General features: G+C 39.3%; 1 protein-coding gene across 12 annotated transcripts in view; it reads right to left on the bottom strand.

Annotated features, from left to right (window-relative positions):
- VPS13B (vacuolar protein sorting 13 homolog B) overlaps window positions 1-25,403 on the bottom strand; it is an 819,784-nt gene that overhangs the window by 654,789 nt on the left and 139,592 nt on the right. For all 12 annotated transcript variants that reach the window (XM_067537148.1, XM_067537121.1, XM_067537138.1 and 9 more), the window contains 4 exons: window positions 24,517-24,708; window positions 22,381-22,550; window positions 15,103-15,297; window positions 10,640-10,764 (listed from right to left, as the gene is read on the bottom strand). In XM_067537148.1, the coding sequence (XP_067393249.1) occupies window positions 10,640-10,764; window positions 15,103-15,297; window positions 22,381-22,550; window positions 24,517-24,708 (682 nt within the window). The remainder of the gene's footprint in view (window positions 1-10,639; window positions 10,765-15,102; window positions 15,298-22,380; window positions 22,551-24,516; window positions 24,709-25,403) is intronic.

Genomic DNA, 25,403 nt, shown 5'->3' with positions numbered 1-25,403 from the left:
AAATGCTAAGAGGCACTTGCAGAAGCAAGAGACAAATGCAGTTCCAGTAACCATCAGTGGTGGAAAGGAGGAACAGAGGGGGTATAGGGCCGGTGGCACCTAATATACTGTGGCATGTGTGCGGGACTCCAGGGGGTGCCAAAGCTGGCCCTACGGGTACTGCTAAGGGGAAAAAACTTCCGATAACCATGCATGGAAATGCGCACACACTTACAATAGAATTGACATGAGCAAGCACTCGAAAAAGAACATGATGTTTAGGGGTGGTCCCTCTCAGGGATCTGCCTTTGTGCCCGTGACCATGTCTTTTCTTATGAGACTTGGCCAGTGTTATCGGCGCAGCCAGTACTGATGCAGCCGCTGGCACTGGAGCCGTTGATTGTAATTAAAGCTTAAGCGGGTCTGCCAGTGCCACCTTCTGGTGTGCACATGGTCACATAGCTTCTTCCAACAGGAACTTGCGAAGCCTAAATTGTCTCACTTCTCGGGTTCTTAAAGGGAAGGCGTGACAAACAGAGCACTGTGAAACTACGTGGGAGTCCCCAAACAGTACAAACAGTGTTGGTGCCCATCACTCATCGAGAAGGACTGAGGGCACATGGTGCAGTTTTTAAAACCGGCTTGTTTTGATTGTTTTATTTTCAGGGTGGGGAACAACCCTGGAGACTTATCTAATTCTAACTTTAACTTTGAAAAACTCTTTTTTTTTTTTTTTTACACTAACTATGCTGAGACTAAAAGCTAACAACTATTTCTAATAAAAATGTTACTTGCTACGCAGGATCTACGAGGAGAAGATGGAATTCCGACTAGTCATGCGGTGGTAAGAGAAAACTGAGTGGGCGTCTACCCGCGCAGACATACAAGACCTCGGACGTACTATGCGGGCAACGTGAGGCATGCACGCGGGTCGATGGACACAGCTTTCAACAGTTCCGGCTCCAGCACATGGCGCGCATGTGCACCCGTAGTGGAATCCACATAGGGACCATCACTCGAAGAAGAATCTTTAGTGCCAGAATTGGTTCAATGATTGTCTAGCAAATTCAAAGTGCCTTCTAAGTTATTGGAAGAATAGGACGACAACTTCAATTTTCCCTTTTCAATTTTTCTATACCCTTTATGTGAACTGCTTTGAAAGATGGCAGATTCTCCTCTGCCCTGGACATTATTCCCATTTCTGTGAAAAAACCTGAACTCTGGTTACTCACTAGTTTTGGAAGGAATATAAACACTCATGCCTGAATCATAAGCCAATCTCTAATAGGAGGTAGAAAGAGACTTCCCCTGTGAGCACCATAATTTCCCACTATATGATTTCTTAGCACGTTCTTCTAAACCAGCTAGCACTGACCACTGTCCTAGAGACAATACTGGATTTGAGGGACCACTGGTCAATCCTATAAGGCCATAGTCATAGGTTAGGGGTTTTTTTTTGTTCAGACATGAATAAATGGATGTGTACTCTCTTGCTTCCATACTAATAATGCTGAGAATGCAGGGTCTGGACTGAATACTGGGTTGGCAGTCAGTGTGTTGTTTGTACTTAGTTACCCACAAAAGGACATTTGGCTGTGATCTGAGAATAACATCTAATTTTGCATTCCATCAGGTGTGTGCTTCCATGTAATCAGATGGAAATTCTGTAGGCATAATTTAACAAACCCGCTCAGTGGATGAAGCTGATGCATGGCACCAGCAATCCTAGCCATTAGAGATAATTTGCTACATATGACCACTGCCAGGAAATGCCTTGATGCAATGAAGTTTAGGACCTTTGCAAATTTTTACCATTGTGGTAACATACAAATACCTCAACCATAGAAATTGCTTGCTAAATATCCCTGGGAGCCTGAAAGGCTGCCTGCCTACTCCCCCAGGTTGTCTAGCACCCAAGTAATTACTATAGAAACAACCTAGTAGCACTCAGGGCTTTTATCAGTAAATCAGGATCATTTTGAACATGGGAAGGGATTCTTTCCACCACCCCCAGCCCCAGTAATCCCATGATGGTACAGGTTTCTGAGGAGTAGAATCCTTGTGTGCCTCTGTTCTGGTCACAGATTGCCTACATTTTAATGTGGAGCCAATATGTGAAGTGGGAAAAGGGAGGAGAGAGAAACCACTTTCTGCTTTTCAGACTCGGAGACCCTTTTCTGACATAACAATGGTTTACAGCTGATGATCAGAAGGCACAAATCCCATTCTACAGCTGCCTGAATCTGAGCCCTTTTTCCTGGCAGAACAAGGGTCCTTGGGTTGAAAATCAGAGAGGCGCACTTCCCTTTACATTGCAACCTGAGGAATGATTTCATAGAACAGCGTCAGGATCCTCGGTACGCCCAGATATGCTGCAGTGTGGGAGAGTGGCAGTGAGCTTGATACAGAGCACCACAGGAGCTGCTCTGGGTATCTCTAGACTGCAAAGAAAAACCCACAGCATCGAATCTCAGAACCTGGTTCAACTGACTCAGGCTCAGGGTTCAGGGCTAAAAATAGCAGTGTAGACCTTTGGGCTTGGACAGAGCCCAGTCTCCAGCCCAAGATCCTCAGGTTTCAGAGTCCAGGCTCCAACCCAAGTCTAAACATTTACACTGCTATTTTTAAGCCCCACAGCCCAAGCCTTGTGAGCCCAAGTCAACTGACCCAGGTTCTGAGACTCAGTGCCATCATTTTTTCTTTGCAGTGCAGGAGAGGCCTCAACAAACACTCTTTCAGGCAAAGGAGAAGGGAGTTAAACCCTGATTTTCACCCCACTTGCTCATTAATCACACTAACTGTTGCAAGGTTGATGTTGTCCAACATGATGGTTGCTTTTACCATTCTGGGACCCAAAGTTTCTAGGGTTTGCAAGACTCACACCTGAGAATCATAAGAATGCCCTGATGTACAGATGGAGGAAAGGGAGTTGTGTGGGAGCCCTGCTTCTTTCCCCAGGGAGCCGAGGACCCACTCCAGTATGTGGGGGTTGGATTTTGGATCCTCTTCAGGAGGTTTTCCCCTCTGGTTAAGGTCTGTTGTGGGATTTGCCCCTTGAGCTGGCTGAATAGTGTCTTCCTCATCCTTAGACACTCTTTCCCAAATCATCAGAAGCTCCTGATCAGGCTTTTCTGTTTCATAGTCGTGGCTTCTCAGGACAGGGAGGGGACCCAAAATGCCAGTCCAATGGAGTCTTGTGCACTGGCAGTGCAAGGTCATATGGCTGTGAACAGGCAGAACTTAATTTGCCCTCTGTAGAGAGTATAAATGTTGCCTCACAAAGGAAACACTAGTTATAATTAGCCCAGAATTTGCAGGACTTCTCTGCCATGCCTGAGTGGGGACAACAGAAGCCCAGAAGGGAGGCACTATAATAACAGATCCAGGTGATTGAAACCACCATGCTGCCAGATACCCAATCCAGGAGGTGGTGGAAGAAAGATTATAAATCACTACAGCATAAAAACAAATAGAAATTAAAGTTACAAAACAAAATGATTGGGACGAACTGAATTGACAATTTGTTCCAGTGATAGAGGCAGACAATCTGGTGGCCCGAGCAGCAAGACAAAGCTTAGTCCAGAAGTCTCCAGCAACAACACCAGACTGCCTCCAAATTGCACAGGTGCAGGACATTAACCCATTAGTGACAAATGAGGAGAGAAGCTGTGCAAAATAACTTGTCATATGCTTATCCCTTAATTTCTTTAACATTCCAACTGCATTACACATGCTCCCAAGGCCCACTGAGCTTCCTTCACATGATACCCACAGAACCAGAGCTCCAAACAGGATGCAGGCAAAGTAGATCCTCTTCTTCCTGATGTATTATGCTGCAGCATAATACCCCTTTCTACAACTTTAATTACAAACCTTAGCAACATCAGCAAATACTTTGGGTTGACATATGTGCATAGATTGAGAGTGCTTAAGGGCGAGGCATGAGACCATAATTAAGTTTTTGGTTATCCATGAGGAATTTTCTCCTGTTGTGTGTTTCCTTAACAACAGAAGGAAGTTCTTTGACAGGATTCTGGATAAATCACTGGAAATGTCCTGTGTGGTACATTAGGATGTGTTTAAGAAACATATCTTGTAATGTAGGCTTATTGATACACAGTGTTAGTACATGACAATCTCTGACCTACTAGCAGTACACAAAGCACGCTACAGAACTTTCAGTCTGCAACAGCAGGGTTCACATGGACAGTTAGTGCAAACCAGCTGGAACAATCCAGCTTATCATGCACTAACTTGCTGTATAGACATACCCTTTGTATTTCCTTACTTTATAGGGTTTGCACTGGCCAAGCAACCTTAACATCCTTGATGTTTGGAACTGAAACAGATCTCTGGGCATTTATAAAATCCTGTCCCTCAGAATCAGGAGTCTTTGATGCTAAGGCTTCCTGGAGCAGCACTGCTTGGAATCCATTTTGTCCCTCTTTTCTATTCCTTGGGATGAAGGATGGAGGAATGGCTTTCCTCCTGACAGTCCAGGCACCAAGCATGAGCATCCAAGGAAGAGAAAACAGCAGAGGCAGCGGCACAACTCTTGAACTGCAGTTTCTTTGCTTTTTGTTCCTCCTCAGCGGAACCAAAGATCCCATGCCAGGGCAACACAACCCTCTCAAAGAAAAGAAGAAATACATGAAACAACACTAAACTAACATTAGCCTGGACTGTACTAAGTAGATGTAGCTAAAATATAGTGAATTAACCGGGAACAACTGTTCCAAAAAAGACTGGGTCTGTGAAGCGAGGGAAGCTCCTGGTCCACTTAGTACCACACCTGGAAGGAACTGCGGTGACTCGGTCAATCTGCCCCTCTTTTTTGTTTTCACCCTCCAGACATTCAGATTTCCCAGGGGAGGAAAGAGTCGATTTGAGGACAGTCCAACTGACACTGCTTCCAGCAGTTTGCATTAGTCCAGGCTGCACTGTTGGTGCATCCCAAGCACGGGAATGTGCAAATTAGAAAAGAATTATATAAATGACTTATGAGCTGAACCAAAGTCTAGCTCATAAAACATATAGATGAAACACTTCTTTATCAACCCAGATATTTAAAACAAAAAACAAAACACAGAATGCTCTTAGGAACCTAATCTTTAATACCACAGGAACCTTAACAAAAATTCATCTGCAGAACAACAAAGTGCTATTCTACTGGTGAAACTGTGTTACAATACTATACTGCCCTACACCCAATTACCTCATCTGCTGAAAAATAAATTATAGCCAAAAGAAAAATGAAAAACAGTTAATTCCTCTCAAGATTTCTGTTTCACGCTAAGTGTTGTTGTTAGTCAGTATATCTATCCAGCCATATTCTGCTAATATTTTAGTTGCGTTTAAGCATTTGCCTGAAAGCTTAGAAAGCTGCTTAATAGCCTGGCATGCAACACTATATGAATTAGTTGTAAAACACAAATATTAATATTGTATTTCATAGTTTACTGCCATTGTGAACAATGACATAGAAGTTATTTTTAATTTTATCGTTAAAATTAAGTTACATATGCAGGAATTTAAAATACAGTCAACACATTGAACTAATTGCTCCGAGCAAATCTCTTGGCATTAAGCCCATGTATTAATTGGTATTAAGACACCAAATTAGTAAACAAAAACAAATATTTGTTGAAATGATGAAAAATAGTTGCCAGCATCTTTATGTGGTGGGACGGGGGGGGAAACTAGTTTGATACTTTCATCTATCAAAGTATGTTACCTAGGTTTCTCAACTAAACTTTAAAAATGTAAATGTAACTAAAATGCCACATATTGTATATAGTTAGTATACAGTTTGGGATTTTTATTTTGAAACAAGAAAAATGAAAGCTATTCTGTTGATTTATGTCAGAAATAAAGTTGAGATTTTTACTGCTAACTAAAAACATACTACCTAAGGGATTCCATAACAGTTCATAAAATGTCTTTGTTTTTAAAAGCTATGGTCTGTGGTATATATTTTCTCCCAAGAAATAGAAGAACATCTGTAGCATCAGATGTGTGTACTTTAAGAAATTCTGGAATGTGAAATCTAAAAATCCAAATAAAGCAGGTGGTATAATTTTGAAGAAAAAAATGAGTTGAAATTTAATGACATTACCAGGTTATTCTACCAGACTAATTCTCACTCAGTGCATGACTTCAAGGAAGCTCTCAGTCCTCATGCTGATTTCGATTTAGTTCAAGTGCTATTTGATTCATTTCATCTGGCGTTTTATTCACTTCAAACTACACTTCATTTAAGTAGGCTGCTGTTGTACTCATTTTTTCTACTTTATTACCCTCAAATTGGTGTTGCTTGGTTTAGATAAATTGTTTGCATAAATTAGTTTTATCTTATTAAGATTGTGAAATGCTTTTCTAGATTTTTTAAAAAAATATAAATGTATTATGCCCTAAAGACAAATGATCAAACTCACTATTAAAAGAATTTAGAAATGTAGTAAGCTATAGATGCTATTCTGGTTATAAGTCCTGCTCTCAAATATTAATAAATGTTTTCTCATTCTAAGGCAACACCTAAATTGTTTAAATTATGAGGGGGTTTTTTTGTTGATGGCATTTTGAGTTGTTTTTTCTGGCTCGGGAATTTATCATGTTATATCATATAAAGCAACCTATGGTGTACAAATAAAAAAGAATGGTATAATAAGGCATAATATGCATGGAGGCGTACATTGTTAAACACTAACAGGTAGTTTGCCTTCTAACAGATTTTCAGGACTGACTTATCTTTAAAAGAATTAGATCATTTTAAAATTTCATTTTGTACATGTACACAAACTTTTCAAAATAATGTAAAACCAAAGTTTATATTTAGGTTTCAAACATCTAATTCATTTTTACAAGTTAATACTTGTTAACAAGTACAGCAAACTAAACTTGAGTGAAAAAAGTTTGTTCTTCCTAATCTAATCAAACTACTAATGTACTCTTCACCAGTGGTGACAATTTACATCACTTCTAAATAAACTTCATAATAAAGTCAGTATTTCATCAGCAAAATTAAAGGTCAGTACACTATTTCACATAAAGTATTAGGTGTTTTTGTGAAGTATCAATGAAAAATATAACCAACTAAAATTAATCTACCACCATCTGGTGGTGTACTGATTATGTTAAAATATTCTTATCCATTAAGATTACTACTAATAGCTACACTATGTTAACAAATAAATATATTCCAGTGTATCATTATATATAAATGGCAAGTCAATTTGCATATTTCATAAATATTAATAGGACAAAAATTATTGTAAATCTTTCCCATTAATGTGTATAAATTATTAAATATGATAGTGTTTCTAACATGCTAACTTTTTTCCCTTGATTTCTGATTCTTTTTTAATAATATTCCTCAAATTGAAGACTTTCATTCAATATTATCAAAAATATATATATTATATTTTAGAACCAGAGGCAAAAACCTAACAATTTCTGATGTTTTGCCTACTATGACAGGCAAAAAGGCATATTTAATTGAAAATGCTTTTTAAAACAAAAATAAATTGTTATATAAAAATAAATTATTATACAGCATATAATATAAACTATTATACTATTTTAAACATAAAACCTAATTTGTGGAGCTAGATTGTAGATTAGTGCCTTACTTTGTTTCAAACCCTGTGTTTCGTTGATTTTGATTAAACAGCGGAGCTCTTCAGTTACATATGTTAGACTTGATGTCAACTGATAAAGTTATCTTTGGTATTCATCCAAGAAAAAATGAGAAATGGACATTATTTACCTGTAACAGTGGGCTCTTTGAGATATGTGGTCTGTATTCCATATGTGGGTAAAGCATATGCACCTTAGATCAGCATTAGTCGCACCTGTATAGTTGCTCCACTTGGGCTCCAAACCAAGGCTATAAGGGGCAGTGCACACCAACTGCTTCTCCAGTTCCTCTTCTTACTGCAAATCAGATACAATCTGAAGCAGAGAAAAGGAAGGGCAGGTAGTGGAATACAGACAGGGACCACACATCATGAAGAACGTCCAGTTACAGATAAGTAACCTCCATTTCTTCTTCGAGTGCTGGTCCCTATGTGTATTCCAGATGTGGGTGACTGATAAGCAATATTTAAACAAGACGGGAGGAGCAAGGATACAGTTAGTATAGGTGATTATAATATTGCAGTCTCAACAGCTGCATCTCCAGAGATGGCTTGAACTAACGCGTAATGCTTCATGAATGTATGGATGGAGTTCCAGGTGGCCGCCCTACAGATACCTCTCAAAGAAATGTTCTTGAGATTGCTTGTGCCCTAATGGAATGGGCTCTCACCCCATCCTGGGAAGGAATAAATACTAATTGGTAACACAGAATGATGCAGCGAGAGATTCACTTAGAGAATCTCTAAGCAGATAATGCTTGTCCTTGTGACTACTACACTATAGCGGCAAACAGTCTTGTTGATTTTCTAATTGGTTTTGTCTTTTGCAGGCAGAATGCCAGAGCTCATGTGATGTCCAGAGAATGAAGTCTCCCCTCCTCATTAAAAGCATGAAGCTTTGGGAAGAATACCTGTAAGTGAACAGGTTGATTTATGGAAAACTCAGAAATTACTTTAGGGACAAATTTCAGGTGAAGGCATATGAAAAACAGAGTATGGTGGGTCAGCCATGAGCATTCCCAGTTCATTCACCCTTCTAGCTGATGTGATGGCAATTCAAAAGGCAATCTTCATGTTAAGGTGGGTCACAGAACATGTGGCCAGTGGTTCAAACAAATGGTGGTCTGGTAAGTACTCACAGTACAAGGTTGAGGTTCCATTGTGGTGCAGATTTCACCACTGGTGGAATGGTCCTAATAAGGAATTTCAGGAATCTAATTGTTATTGGGTGAGTAAAAATGGTATATACCACTTCTAGAGGATGGAAGGCACTAACTGCTGCTAGATGGACCTGGAGGGAACTAGTGGAAAGCGTTGAAGTTTTCTGGGACAGGAGATAGTCTAAAATAGTAAGGATAGCTGCAGATTCTGGAGATGACTGATTGTGTTGTGCCCAAGTAGAATTGGATGTTTATGGAAGAATGGGGTGACATTTGCAAAAGGTCCAGAAACCAGAATTGTATGGGCCTGCTGGATGCTATGAGAATTATTTGAGCTTGGTCATAGCGAATCTTTTGTGGAACTTGTGGTAGCAGAGGGGTGGGAAGAAAGGTTATCTGAGCAAGTCTCTCCAGGATAACAGAAGGGCACTGCCCATTGAGCAATTATCCAGAGCTGTCCTGGAGCAGTAAATGGTGAGCTACTTATTCATTTGGTATGCGAACACATCCCAAGAAGGTGTTTCCCACCATGTGTATCATTCAGGATGGAACACTCATGGTTTGTGGAGAAGTATCTGCTGAGAATGTCCACTATAGAATTCTGTGCACCTGGCCAGTATGTAGCCAAGACAATTATTTGGTTTCTGATACAGTCATTCCATAAACTTATTGCTTCAGAGAAAGAAATTTGCTCCACTTTGTTTACGTAAAAGAGAGTTGTCATGCTGTCTGACGTTATTTGGATATAGCAGGAGGAATACATTGCAGGCTAGATGGATGGCTCTCAGTTTTAACAGGCTGATGTGCATTCTGGCCTCACATGGAGTTCAAATGAATTGTGTGGTGTGATTATCCAGATGGACTCCCCATTCAATAAGAGATGCCTCTGGGAGAACAGTCACATTTGGTGTGGATGCAGTGAAAGGAACTCCCACATATACTTGTTCCAGGTTCATCCACCAGACAAGGTGGCTCTTGTTATTCTGCTGTTTATGTGGTCTCTGTTTGGTGAGTAAATGGACTAAGAAACAGTCTTGTAGGCAACGTATGTGAAGTTTGGCAAATGGTGTTACGTAAGTACGTGATACCGTGTGGCCTTGTAGGAAAAGGCCAACTGACAGTGGTTCTTGGTCTGAAAAAGTTATGTCTTATCAAATTGTTCATGGTCTGGAATTTTTCTGTAAGGTGGTAGGCCCTTGCCGAGGTCAAATCTAGGGTAACTCCTACAAAGTCCATAGTCTTTGTGAGAATCAACGTCAACTTTACTTTGTTGACACAAATTCCCAAGGCTGCCAGAAGATGGAGCAAAAAGAGTCATTGACTGGACTGACCCATTTAGACACAAGATTCCAACTCAGGCCATGCAGCAGCAAGAAGGAAATGTAGAGGGGGTGGCCCATACCACTACCCATGCCCTTGGCTCAGAGTACAAGAGGAGCAACTGTGCAGGCACAGACCAACAGACATTCCTTGCTAGAAATCTTCAATCTCAGGCCCATAGTGCACATGCATATTCATGTGTGGAATACACACACGGACCAGCACTCAAAGAAGAACTGGTCCATAAGACTTCCATTATTTTTAAAAGCAAAACATTTGCTATAGGCTTTTGTAGCTTGTTCCTTTTGTTTATTCAACTAAAGAAGGGCCTACAATGCCAATTAACAGCAACATCCACACCAGTACATTTTATTGCTGACAAACATGATAATATATGCTACAAGAAATAAAAAGACCTAGAAATAAATTTGGGACTATATTAATTACAGTTCCATTTATGTTTAACCTATGTCAATAAGTATAAACACAAAAATTAAGTGAAAGATTATCTGTTACTGTTTCCTATTGTAAAAGTTTAATACTCACCAATATTTGGGAAACTTAAGCAGTTTGCCATAAATAGCAGTGCTAAACGAGGGGATAATTGGAGCAGGTAAGCAGTATGATCCTCTAATGTCCAAAGAGGTCAATCCTGCCTGAAAACCAAACACCTGAAACAAAAACAAAAAAAGGTCAAACTATGTTCTAACATTTAATAAGCACAAGATTAGATCTACCAGTTTAAATTTTCTTTACAATAACTGTACAAATAAACTTTCTAGTTTTCAATCCAACTCCCCAAAATATCAACTTTCTAAAATTAAACATAAAATAATTATTGATCATAATTAGAGAACACTTTCCCAGCACACACAAATAACTTAAAAATTCCTCATGTCCAAGTTCTTTCCAAAAATAAAAATGTGCAAGTGTTTTACTTTAAGAGAAATAGATCTGCTGAAAAAACAACTTAAAATTTATTTTAATTCACCCATTAAGATTTAAACATCATCCCATACGCTTCCTTACAATAGCATAGTTATTTTTATCATCATAGCACCTAGAAGCCCCAATCATAGGTTCTAGGTACTGCACAAACACAAAACAAAAAGACAATCCCTACCCAGAATAGCTTACATCTAAGTACAAGACAAGAGACAAGAGATGGATACAGACAGATTGACAGAGTACAAAAAAACAATGAGAAAATATTGGTTGGCATGATAGGCTGTGTTCTCAGCACACCAGCAGCCAAACTATTGTTAAGTTATTTGTAGGTACCACAGAAAAGCAGAGTTTGAAGGAAGGATTTGAGGGGAGAAAGCACAAATGAGCCTGTTTGAAAATTTAACAAGAGGACAATAGAGGCTAATTTTTTCAACTTTTCGATACTGAATGAGAGAGGATCAATAGGCTGGAGGTAATCTGGGAAGGGACTTGAAAGTGAAGACAAATAGTTTATGTTTGATACACTACAGAAGAGGGAACCACTGGAGGAATACAAAGGGAGGGGTAACATTTTTAAAGTGAAAGCTAGGAAAATGATCTTTGAAGAGGATCTTTGATGAGTGGAGAAAGACTGCATTTGTCAAGGACACAGAGAAAGATGTTGCAGTAATCAAGACGCAAGATGATAAGAACCTGGTCAAGAGTTGCAGCTGAATGGATGGACAGGAAAGACTGTTGATGCAGAATGAATCTGCAAGATTTAGACATAGCCTAGATGTGAGGCTCTATAGAGAGGTTTGAGTCAAACATGACACCTAGGTTATGGACAGTAAAGGGCAGGATAGTGGTGTTATCCACAGTCATCAGGAAAGAGGCTTTAGGGAGGAGGAGGGAGATTAAGAGCTCCATTTTAGCTATGCTGAGCTTTATCTGATAGCTAGACATACATGAGGAAATATCAGAGAGGAAGGCTGAGATTTTAGTTTGGACAGGAGACGGGTCTGGAGTAGAGACACAGATCTGTGAATCATCAGCATAGAGATGGTAGTTGAATTTATGATTGTGAATGAGATTATCCAGACAAGATGACCAAGGACACAGCCCTGTAGAGCTCCCATAGAAAGCTAGAGGGGAGATATGGAGGATCCTCCAAAGGCCATGCAGAAGGAGCAATTAGAGAAAGGAGAACCAGAAGTGGACAGTCACAGAAGGCATAGGAGAGTAAACTTTCCAGAAGAGCAGCATGGGTAAACTATGTTGAAAGTGGCTGACAGGTCATGAAGGATGAGGACGGTGTAATAGTTCCAAGTTTTGGCTAGGAAGAGGTCAATAGTGACTTTGACGACAGCTGCTTCAGTTAAGTGAAAGGGGTGGAAGCCAGACTGCAGAGTCTAGGATGGAAATGGAAGAGAGAAACTCCAGACAGCAGTTGAAATAAATTAGTTCAAATAAATTAGAAATGAAAGGGAGATGGGAATGTAGTTAGAGAGGCAAATGGGATCAAGGATGGATTTTTTTAAAGATAGGAGAGATTAAAACAAGTTTTGTATTGTGAGGGGAAGTGCCAGAGGAAAGTGAGAGGTTAAGGAGAGAGTAAGGGAGGAAGATGAAAGTGGGCACGAGGGATTTCATGAGATGGGATGCATGGGGTCACTGGGGCAAGTATAGAGGTTAAAGGGGGAGAGCAGATGAAAAATTTCTGCATCTGTGTCAGGAAAAGAGAAAGAGAGTTGTGGGAGGAAAAGGGAGAAGGGTAGGCTACCTCATGTCGAATTCTGTCAATTTTTTTTTGAAAGAAAATGGCAAGATCGTGCACAGAGAAGTGGAGGCAGCAGAAGGAGAGGGTTCAAAGAGTGACTCAAAGGTGCTGAAAAGCTGGCTGAGATGGTGGATATGAGATTCAAGTAAATTGGAAAAGTAGAGTTGCATAACTAGGAAGATGGCTGAAGTGAAAGAGGAGAGAACAAATTTGTAATGAAGGAAAGTCAGACTGGTCCTGGGATTTCCACCAGAGATACTTGACAGCATGAGAACAGGAGAGAGGAAATTAATTTTGGGGGTGAGCCCGGGTGAGGGGTTGCAGGGCAGACCTTGAGATGAGAGAGAGGGGCAAAAGAGTCAAGGGTAGGGAACATAAAAGATTTTTTGGGGTAAAGGAGCCTAATGGATGGTGATAATGATACCATGTGATGGTCAGAGATGGGAAAGTCAGCAACAGAGAGATAAGTGACAGAGCTGTGCTTGGTGAAGATCAGGACAAGTGAGTGGTCCTTTCAGTGAGTGGGAAAATTGAACCAGAACTACAGGTCGAATGAAGACCACAGGGTGAGGAAACACACAACTAAGGGGTTGAATGGGTCATCAACATGGAAGCTGAAATCACTGAGGATGAGTGAGAGAGAGCCAGGAGTCAAAATCAGAGAGGAAGGCTGATAGTGGGGAGCTAGGTGAATGGTAGATGACAGCAAAAAGGAGAGAGGGAGGCGAGAAGAGTTGAAAGAGAAGAAAATGGGAAGTGGGGGAGAGAGGCGTTATATCAACAAAATGCAAATCATATGAAGTTGTTTTGTAGTCAGAGTAATATTTTTACAAAAACAGTGGGGTTAAGTGACAAACGTAGTTTTCTTCAAAACTTTTGTTATTTTGAATAAAATGTGTTTAGATTTAAATTGTATTCTACACAGTATTTTACAATTGTTCTTTAATTTTTTTCTGTACTAGTGAAAATTAATTATTGTGCAGCTGAATCTTTTCCACACGGGTTGCCACACCTCCAGTGAGAGTACAATTCATATGTTTACACTAAAACTGGAAGATAAAAAATGGGCTTAAATACTGATCCCATCAACTGCTCCGAATCCATGGGAGAGAAACTGTACCCTTCAGTACTGAAAACATCAAGGGTTTTCTTTAACATTTATATATTAACTTTGGGAAAAGAAAAATCCTAATGAAAGCTTGAAAAGCATTTAGGAGGGTTGAATGTGATATTGCTGTCCCAATTATTTTAAATGTGATACGAGGTTAACTGAAAACTGAAAACTTGCCATGTAATTATGGAACACAGTATTATTGTTTTACAAGGACATTCTAAGAATGTTATGGTATAAGTAGACAACTGCACTGGAGGATGGGAGACTCATGCTTCTGTGTGTTAAATAGGGTGAAATCAGATGTCCCGATTTTATAGGGACAGTCCCAATATTCAGGCTTTTTTCTTATACAGGTGCCTGTTATTCCCCACTCCCTCCCAATTTTTCACACTTGCTATCTGGTCACCCTAGTTTCAAATGAGACAGTTACAGTTAGTAGTAATATTAGTAGTCATGGTACTAAATTATTATATTATGGTCACACCCAAAGACCCTTCAAACTGTTCTAACTACAGCACTTGGCCTGGAAGGGAAACTAACTGTCCTGACGATCTAAAAGGGGCAGAGTTTCAACAGATTCTTCTAAAATCTTAGCAGATACCTATTGTACATTCTCAAAGTGATTTTTCAATGGCTTTTTGAAATGTCTCTTAACCTAGCAAAAGGGCCCCTCCCCCCACAAAGGATATTAAAATGCAGTGTTTAGAGGTTCTCCTCCCACATGCAACAGTGCTGGAATTAATGTTCTGCAAAAAAGAGTCTTAAAATGTGTGGCTCACTGTAATCAAGGGCAAATATTACCATAACAATTTCATACTAAACATGTTCTTCATAGCATCTTACAAAATTTATAAAGATTTGTTACAAATGTATTAACTATGTTAGTATGAAATACAATTTCGCAAATGTTTTGCTCCAAATAATTTGAATAAACAACAATAATAAATAATTAGCTCAGTAGGGCATCAGCCTGCACTCCTTATAGAGATGGAATTCTCATTCCAGTAATGGGAAATTTTGCATAAGGTAATAGTGCAAAACTAAGCATTTGATATTTGCTATATATCCCTTTGGGAAAACTGAACATGCTCTGGGTGATCACAACTCTTAGCATATAGGATTATCTGTATTTGCATTAATTCTTTTCAGTGTTCTATAATAATAAATACAATTCATATTTTCATTTACCTTAAGGTAGCAGTGTGCATAACAGTAATGAAGCAGGTTATCAGAAGATTGGCTAAGGCTGCTGACTGTTTGCACAAGTTGTTCAGCATACATTGGCACAGAATGTTCCAAGTTAATTTTGTCCATCAATATTCTAATGGCAGGCAAAGGCCGTAAAGGCTGGAAGCTTGTAGCATTTAACAAGCCACTTGAATTCTAGAAAGAAAAAGAAAAAAATATTCTAATAGCAAACTTTTATGCAGTACCCTATGTAGGACCTCATACTTCTATCAATAACATTTTTTAAGAGTCTGAAACACTTCTATCTAAAATAATTTTCCTGTAACAAATTTTTATGCACAGAATATGTGAAGGTACAGTATACTATACTATAACAGTTATTTACTCATTGCGTCACCACTTGAAAGTGAAGTACCCATGCCAAACTCATGCTGATATAACCTTTACACTACTCTGAACCATCAGGTATTTATAACTGTGTCAGATATCTTAACTATTAGAATAAAATAATGCATTTCATTTCCAAAAATTAAAATTTTGAAATTTTAACATATCAAGCTCTGGCCATACTCTGGCTGCAGAAAGGGGCATGGCATAGAAGCTGCTATATCAGCTCTACACAAACAGATGGTCCCTTTCATTGTGGTGATGTTGTACGGCTGGTCTTTATGCAAAGATGTCCAAAATGGGTGAAAAGTAATAAAGTTCATTTTGATCCATAAACATGTTACATAAAGATTGTTTACGAAATAAGCTAGTACAAACAGGATGTGTTTCAACTAAAAACTGATTGGGGGTTTTCAAGATCTCTCGTGAGGCCACAAAACTGCTATAATAGACAACTACAAGGGTATGAGAAAGACAGTAAAAGGACTCACCAGTTATGTGTTTTTATTGGTTCATTTTGATGGAAAAGTTTCCCCCTATCCTGGCTTTTCTGATGGTCATCTGACATCTTGTTTAACTTGGCTTGACTGCTTCCTACAGCTAAAAGGATCTAACTGCAGAAGTGGAAGCAAACTTCATCATTATGGCTGCCGCCACTCCTACAGGGACCTACCACCAAACCATTAGACCTCCAGTGTTCTAAACATGAAAAATGACCATATGAGGGAAGTAAATCAGAGGACGCCAATATCTAATTTGGGTACAATTAATCTTAATCAAAACCTGAGATATGAACCTAAGGTTCCCAATATGATCCTCTCCACAGGGTGCCATTTTTCCTTCTACTACTTATTCCTATTTTTCTCTTTTTGCTTTCTATGTAATGAGAGTCTGGCTCAGTCAGTTAGAACAAGTCTATCTCTGCAGCACCACTATGGACCTGTACTAAACAGACAAGCTATAAATAATGCTCTTGGTGAAATTCTGCTAGAAGTTTGTCAGTTTTGGAATGGCTAATAAGTCCATGTGTCATGCTTGTAATTTCCTAGCAGCTACATTGCTTACTTTGGCAGTTCAATTCTCCATGTCTAAGATTACTTTTTTTTATAGAATTGTATGTAAAGCAAAAAAGTGTTATGTTTTCAGTGTAAACCCTGGAAAGTTAGGAAATGCCAGAGTTTAAGGATGCACATGAAACTTTAACTCTGCCACAATTCAACAGAACCACCCCTGCTTAAGTACACAGGAGAAATATGAAACCCTGTAAGGTTAGCTGGCACTCTTGCCATAATGCATGATCACCTTTCAAGGTTGTCCAAAGCCTTTACCTCAGACTTCGTGCATTTTACCAAAGGCTAGAGGAGTCTTTGCCTCAGCCCCTATGCTGTTTCACTAGCCAGCTAGCTGCAAAGCTAACTGTAGCTATTGGTACAAATGCAATAAATTCTTCATGATGGAGGGGAAGATGGGTCAAATCCTGAGCAGTGCTATGACCCCATGTGCAGGTCACAACACCTGGAGCACAGAACCGGGTCCAACCCTTGTGCGACAGCAGCCACAGGAGCTGCCACTGAGGGGTGAGTGCAGGGTAGGTTCATCCTGCACACCCTGCCTGCTCCCTTCCCCCCTTTACCCCCCGACTGCCGGGGCTGCTGCTCCTCATTTGTCAAAGCATTTTTTTTAATAAAAAAATCATGAAACCCATGACTTTTACTACATATACAGTTACTGCTCCATGATTTTTGGTAAAAAATGCCATGACAAATCTGCAGCCCAAGACACACTGAGTGATGGCTTCACTGAGTTATTCAGAATGATGCTCATGAATGTCAGCATTGAAAGATGGATTTACTACGGAGGAGTATGCTAAGAGCCAAATAATTGGAGCTCAAGAGCATCAAAAAGATAAAGAAAAGGTACTAACCAATTAAAATTAACACATTTATCTAACTGTAAATCACTAGTGATGTCTAACAGAAAAGATTCAGATATGTGCTAGATGACATGTGACCCACGAACTGCACACTGGCTATTTCAGCTTTAGCATAACAAATTGGATGACAAGCCACCATTGGCCTGGTCACTGACACCCAATGATTATAACATTTAAATGTTTATACAGAATACATGATGGTCTGCTATAAAGGTTTTACCAACTGGAGTTTGAGATGGCTACATAACTCAAAAGAGACTAAACCACAAGCAAGCCATTCACTCAACACAAACAAGTCCAATTAAAAATACAAATCCTTCAGAAAGGGTTTTAATTTCTTTACGGAAGCTATTTTTCATATTCCTCAGCCTGTAAATGCAGGCTCACTTAGTAACACCACAAGTCAAACTGTAAAGGTCTCAGAGGAAACAAAGAATTATAAATGAGACATTTTAAAAACTTCTAAAATAGCTTTGATAGTCAGAAAATTGTTGCAGTTTTAAAGTCCAATCTCTTGACTCACTCCAGAGTCAAGTAAGTGTTGTTTCCCACTGGAAAGCTAGAAATCTGAGGAAAGGTAAGAATTCCAAATTTGAGGGACAGAAGATAATATTTCAGGTGGGTTAAGGTTCAGGAAGGTAACGTTTCAGGCAGGTATCATATAATTACTTTACTAGACATAAACATTAAAAGAAAATCAGTGCAAAATGAAGCACTGTAAAGTAAAGAGATGCCAGAAATAAGGTATCCTTAATTTGGCTCATGTGTGTGTATGCATTGATAGTATGTGATCATGTAAATAAAGACTATTTTTTCCACAACACCCCCGCCTCCTTCCATTCACAGGATGCCCAGGGAACCTTAGTTCTAGCATCTCCTAACTTTTGTGTGCTTCACTTTGCAACTTCACATAGCAAGAGTCAAAAGTAACACTTTCTACCATCTCCAGTTGGCTAAGAAACTCCATTCCATCCTAGCGGATAAAGATCTGGCCTCAACCATTCAGACCTTTGTCACTTCTCAGGTGGATTACAGCAATGCAATATCTGGGCATGAAACCTTCAGCACTTAGGAAACACCAGCTAGTACAGAACTCTAGGACATCTCATGAGCAACCTAGGCTTCCACAATTACATTACGTCTGTCCTCCACTCTCTACAATGGCTTCCAATAGAACTTCAAATCAACTTCAAGGTCTGGACCCTCTCCTCAAATCACTCCAAGGGCTGGGCCTAGGATGCCTACAGACTATCTAAAGGTCCAGGACAAAGAACATGGTTGATAAATACATTCCTCTGGCACAATGGAATTCTCAACAATAAGAGTAAAGCTCATTTGTACAGAAGACAGAACTTTCTCCAGAGGCAGCCCAAGAGCATGGAATGAACTCACCAAAGAATGAAGTGCCATCACAAATTTTACCACTTTTCACTCCAAATGCACAGCACGCTTCTTTAACCTTGCCTTTTCTAATTTAGACACATAGCAACAGTTCAACTTATAAAAAAAATTAAAATTAAATTAAAATAAAACTCTATCAAAACAGGACACTCCACTACACATGCATCTCCCTCTGGGGAGAAGATGAGAGAACAATGTGTGACACGTATGCAAGTGGCTTAATGCACTACAGGAAGGCGCACAGATACCATAGTGATGAGTGTGGTATAAAACCTATGCAGAACAGAACCTAAATTGTGTAATTTCAACAGGGGTTTTTAATGTGTGTGCACATGCGCACGTGCATCATCATAGGTTTTTACAAAAGGAAACTGAAAAAATAGCATTCTATCATATACAACATATAGAAACCCACACATGGGTCATCAGGAGGGTTTGAACCCTTAGATCTCCCACACAGATCTCTGCAACTTAAGCTAATTGAATAACCAATAGCAATAATATGGTGCTATTCTCAGTGTGGAACAGCACTGGCACTATCAGGAGATGAAACACAAATTATCAGTGGGTTTCACAGATATTTGCTGAAAGCAGAAGAATCATAAGACTCAGTACTCTTGGGTTTCCTTCCAGGCTCTGAAGAAGTGTTCTATTAGGTACAGAACCAATCCCAAGCCCAGTCTCCTCTCAACCTGTCCCTGTCTTGTCTCTGTGGTATTCCAGCTCCTCATACCGGTCCTATTCTCCTCATATAACCTGTCTCAATTTCCACTCCTCAAGGTTTCTCCTCACAGTCTCCCCTCTACTGTCAGTCCTAGTCACCTTATGCAACCGTACCAAGTTTCCATCTCACCGCTCCTTGCCAGCAAGTCCCTCCCAGCTTGCTCCCTTCTAGTCCCTCATCTGATCTTTCTCTCTCCACTACCCTGGCTTACAGTCACCTCCCCTGCTCATATTTCCCATCACCACTGACCCCTTTACATGGAGGATAACAGCCTGTTACAGCTGCTTATTCCTTCAGATCAAATGGAAGAGGTCTGTCTGACAATGTTTGTGGGGAGTAACAGTTGCACATGATACAATTTCTTAGATTCCTTTCAGTTTTCCTCCTGAAAAACACCTAGAAAATTCCATACAAAAATAAGGTTAAACATTATGAGATTGCAAAGTCAAGCACTCAAAAACTAGGAAATGACAGAATCAAAGCTGCATGCCTCCTTCTGTTTATGTCTTATGAAACTATCTTTAATTATATCATCGAAAAATTTTTCCAAGGAAAAAATTCATTGCCTCATTCAGTACACAGGGTAGCATGCAGTGAATATGGCAAGATTCTGTAGTCAACAAGACTGTTGTTCAGAAAACACCTGCCTCGTTGGCTGACAATGTTTTTAAAGCGTATAATGAATGAGGAAGGGGCCTTCAGCAAGAGAAAAGATGTGTTTGTGATTAAGGTGCTAAATTAAATCTGTGAGCACTGGTTTCCACCCTTACCTCTGTCTGCTACAGACTTTCTGTATGATATTAGGGAAGTCATTTAAACCAGAATTTTTGTAAGTAGCCACAAACTGTTTATTCCTCATTTTCTGGGTGTACAATCTGACACCCCCTAAGGTCTGATTTTCAGATGTTCTGCACACTCAGAACTGCAACTGCTCAGAACCTCTGAAAAAAATCAGGCCCTAATTATCTCAGATTGGGCACCCACTTATTGACACACCCAAAAATCTGTGAGTCTACTAATAAATTTTGGCCTAAATATCTCTGCACTTCATTTCTCCACCTGTTAAATAAGAAAGTGTTATTATCCCTTGTGACAGAATGCTGGCAGCTAGCAAGTGAACCAGCACTCTGATCATTCTGGTATTAATTAGTTTCCCAAGAGAGGTCAGACTGGGGAATGAAATGTAATTAGCTAATCAGAAGAGTAGACTGGGTGAGCTAAAAAATTAATTAGCCCCCATCAGCTAAGGACTGATAATAAAAGGTGCAGGAAGGAAGTGCAAGAGAGAGGAGCAGGGCTAGCTAAGCCCAGAGAGAGAGATCTCAGGGAAGGGCAACCTTTTCTCTTCTTTAAGCACTGAGAGAGAGCCAAGGATAAAAGTGATATTGTAAATAGTATTGCTGCACAAAACTGTAAAAGTATTGGTGGAAAGAACATAAACAAACAGCACAGTGTGGATACCCAACCAGTGGAGTCTGAGCAGATTTCTGTGGTGCAAGAATCACAGAATATTAGGGTTGGAAGGGACCTCAGGTCGTCATCTAGTCCAACCCTCAAGAAGGCAAGAGTTGATTACACCCTGGTACATCCCCATTTCACAAGAGTATTGTGAAGATAAATTAGTTAATGTTTACGAGGCAATCAGAAACCATGGTGATGAGTGCAACAGAAATCCCATGAGGAAATAAATTCATACTCCATGTAAATATTGGATGGTGTGTAGTAAGCAAGTCATGGGATCACACATTGAAGGATTAGGATAAAAAGAAATACTGCACAGCAACGCTTGTTCACTTAATACCTTCTAATCCTGTGCAATGAATGAGGCAGGAATTCCATGGAAAAAGTAGTATATGATCATGTAATTAAACACAGTATCATAATGCATACGGCACAAGGAAATGAAGTTTGCACAGGTAAACTTAATTCTGGCATCTCCTAGCATATGAATTTGACAGAAGTGGAGCTGCTCTGTAATAATCTATGAATACTGTATGTTGACCTGGTTACTGGGATGCTTACTGTATGAATATGTAATTTGGTTTAGTAGGCTGTAAGCAAAAGCAAGCAAACTATGGCTCAAGATAAGCCAACTTGCAGTAAACACTTAATGGTTGTTGAAAGACGATACCCAAACTATACTAGTTTTGAAAATTCTACCACCTGAACCTAGCCAATTTGCAGACCCAGTTTTAATGACAAGGGACAACTGACAAGAACAAACTGACAAGAACAAAGGACTACAGCAGTTTAAAAAGGGACTCTCAATGGAGATAGGTGCTGACTATTCAGGAGCTGTTCTGGGAGAGCATACTGAAACAGGTACTCACTCACATGGCTGAAGAAGGTAGGCCAGTTAAGGATACTATCAAAGAATGGTAAAATAGACATGCCTGTAGACTGGTAGTAGTTTTCAAATACTTTTTCTCTAAATACTTTGTTTCTAATGTTATGATAAATGATACTTTAGTTTTGAAAAGGTTGTCTGGTTATTGTACACACCACTGGTCACAAACTCCTGAAGGGAAGACCAACAGATACTAAACCTATTTGGACCTGCTTGGTAAGACTGGTTGACACGAGGGTTCTGTACTGCACTGCCTGGTCTAAGAAAGGGAGAATCTAAAGGCATAAGCATAGGACTTGATGGAGTGCACTGAGATAAACCACAAAAAGTGGACTCAGATGGAGCTAGCCCTGTAACCATGACAATGAAAGCTTGAATATTCAACTTTAATGTACTTTAATCTTAGGTTATTTTTATGACAAAAATATATATACACGCAAACTGAGCAAATATATACAAATTTTACTGTAGATAAAAACATCATACCTTCTGTCGCATGATTATAGGCAGCAAATGGCCCAGTAAATTGAATTCAGCCATAGAGATTGTAATGGTGCACTTAAGAATGGTAAAACTTGTGAGTCGAGTGGGAATGTATTCCTCCAAAGATGCTATTTCTTCTGAGTTTGGCATAGTTCTATTTCCTTCCACAATATCTAAAATCAATCAGAATTAGACATATAAACTGGGCATATGACTAAAATATGTAAATGAATTATCTTAAAATTCATAAATCCTAAGGCTAGAAAGGACCATTGTGACTATCTAGTCTGCCATCCTGTATAACACAGTCCACAGAATTTCCCTCGACCACAATCCTTAGTCAATTTTTCCAATGGCTAATTACTCTCATTGTTAAAAATATATGCCTATTTGCAATCTAAATTTGTCTAGCTTCAACTTGCAGCCATTGGATCGAATTACATATGTCTCTACTTGAACATTATTAAACATTTGTTCCTCACGTAGATACTCAGAGACTATAAGTCACCTCTTCACCTTCTCTTTGTTAATCTAAATAGAGTGAGCTCGCTGAGTCTATCACCATGAAGCATGTGTTCTAATCCTTTAATCATTCTTGTGGCTCTTCTCTGTACCCTCTCCAATTTATCAATATCCTTCTTGAATTGTGGGCACCAGAATAGGACACAGTATTCCAGCAGTGCTTGCACCAGTGCCAAAGAAGAGGTAAAATAACCTCTCTTCTCCTGCTCAAGATTTCCCTTGTGTATGCATCCCAGGTTTGCACTAGGTCCTTTGGTCGCAGTGTTGCACAGGGAACTCACGTTCAACTCATTATCCACCACAACCCCCAAATCTTTTTCAAAGTGTCTGCTTGCCAGGATAGAGTCTGCGACCTTGAAAATATGGCCTACATTGTTCCTAGATGTATACATTTACATTTAGCTATATTAAAACACAGATTATTTGCCAAGCCACCCAGATCAGTCTAAATCAGTGGCATGTCCTCTGCATTATTTACTATGCCCCAATTTTTGTCTCATCTGCAAACTATATTAGTGATGATTTTACATTTTCTTCCAGGTCATTCATAAAAACGTTCACCAGCATATGGCCAAGAACTGATTCCTGCAGGGCCCACTAGAAACAGACCTGTTCGATGACGATTCCCTGTTCACAGTTACACTTTGAAACCTATCAGTTAGCCAGTTTTTAATCAATTTAATATGTGCTATATTAACTTTACATCATTCTAATTTTTTTAAATCAAAATGTTCTGCAGAACCGAGTCAAACACCTTACCAAGGTCTAAGTATTTTACACACACAGTATTAACATCATCAACCACATTTGTAATCTCATCAAAAAGATATCAAGTTAGTTTGACAGGAACTATTTTCCATATACCCATGTTGATTTGAATTAATTACATTACCCTCCTTTATAGTTCTTTATTAATTGAGTCCCATATCAGCCACTCCATTATATTGCCCAGGATTGATGTCAGGCTGATAGGCCTAGAATTATCTATAAATATTTTCCCCAGTGACTAGTCCAGTATTTTTTTGTGGATTAGTAAAACTGAAATGCAATTTTGTAATCTTTATGTATCTCTCTATATTTGGAAATATTATGCCTTGTACATTAGGCTCAACCTAATGTTAAATATAATAATAATAAATTCTTTCCTCACTTGGAATTCCACTGGGCTCTCTGTCTTATCTAAAATGTTAACCTTAATAGCTGGTCATAATTAGCGTCATTCACTTTTTCTGTTTAATCCCATTATTTCACATACATTAACTCACATTAAGGATTTCCTTTATTCTCTGGGATTTTAGAGGAGAAAGTGCACTGAGAAATGTGGCTATTGAAATGATACAAAGCCTCCTCTCACCAGAGGACTTGTAGGTGAACAGCATAGCCATAAAAGTGGTCTGTGCTAGCCAGAGAAGGGTGTAGCTAGGATTGCCAGGGCATATGCTGATTCATTTTACCCTCCCTCTAGCTTTCGCTGGTGCAACTCCCATGAAGATACAGTCAGAGATTAAATTTCCTCTCTGCATCCTCACTTCCAATATTTGCACTTTGCACTTTTCAGCAGTGCTGAATCTGGTCTATTATTATTGACAAAAACATACTCATAAGTAAGTAGCATACCTGTTTTGGGCTTGTTATATGGCTCATATTCATGTTCCACAGAACAAACTATCATTTTCATAATCCTGTGTATTGCACTGCTATCCAATTGAAGATTAAGTGGACCCACAATGAGGCTTTTCGTAGACATCTCCTGCACATTTACAAAATCTTCACTTTTTGTTGAAGAAAGGTCTTGCTGATTTCCAGAAACTAAATAAAAGTGTATGTTTTTCAGTCAGTAACATGAACGGTGACAACTGGGAATGTCAAAGTATTAACTTTGTCAATTATTTTTGATGCAGTTATTATGACTCCAGATATATTAGCAGAAAAAAAATCACAGGAAATATAAAGTAAATGCAACATTTCTGTTAACACAGAGCTAATCTATATTTTAAAGAATTATTGTTCCTTTTAAATGTTGAGCAAACTAAGGGTGAGATTCTGTGCTGTGCAATATATAAAAGCAGACCAGGGAGAAAGGGAGGAACCACTAAAATGGCTTTAAATCATGTTTTTGGAAGCTAAAAACCAGCCCCTGATAATTTGGGCAGCCCTGGGAAGCTGTCTAAATTACATAAGCTTGATCCCAGCTACCTATGGGTAGCTGTGCTACTCAAAATCTCTGCAATGTGTTGTATTGTAGCCTCAAATCCCAATAACCTCTCATGTGACCTCAGTTCCTGCATCGGAGGAATTCTCCCAAAGTTGGAATTGGGCTTTTAAAGCCCCTTTACCTGATGTAAAGGGGCATGAGGAGAACTGAGAATCTTAACCTAAATTCTTGTGATATAAACTGGATTGAGAACCCTGGGAGATAAATGTCTCTTGTTCATTCACAGGTGAGGTACAACCCAGGCAGTGAGAATGCAAACTTCCTCACCAATGTACCTCATTTCTGTTTT

This window comes from Emydura macquarii, unplaced genomic scaffold (genome assembly GCF_026122565.2).
Source record: "Emydura macquarii macquarii isolate MOO-44397 ecotype Brisbane River unplaced genomic scaffold, CSIRO-AGI_Emac_v2 contig_383, whole genome shotgun sequence".
NCBI lineage: Eukaryota > Metazoa > Chordata > Testudines > Chelidae > Emydura > Emydura macquarii.
The sequence above is the reverse complement of the archived record's forward strand: the minus strand, read 5'-3'. Positions and strand labels throughout refer to the sequence as shown.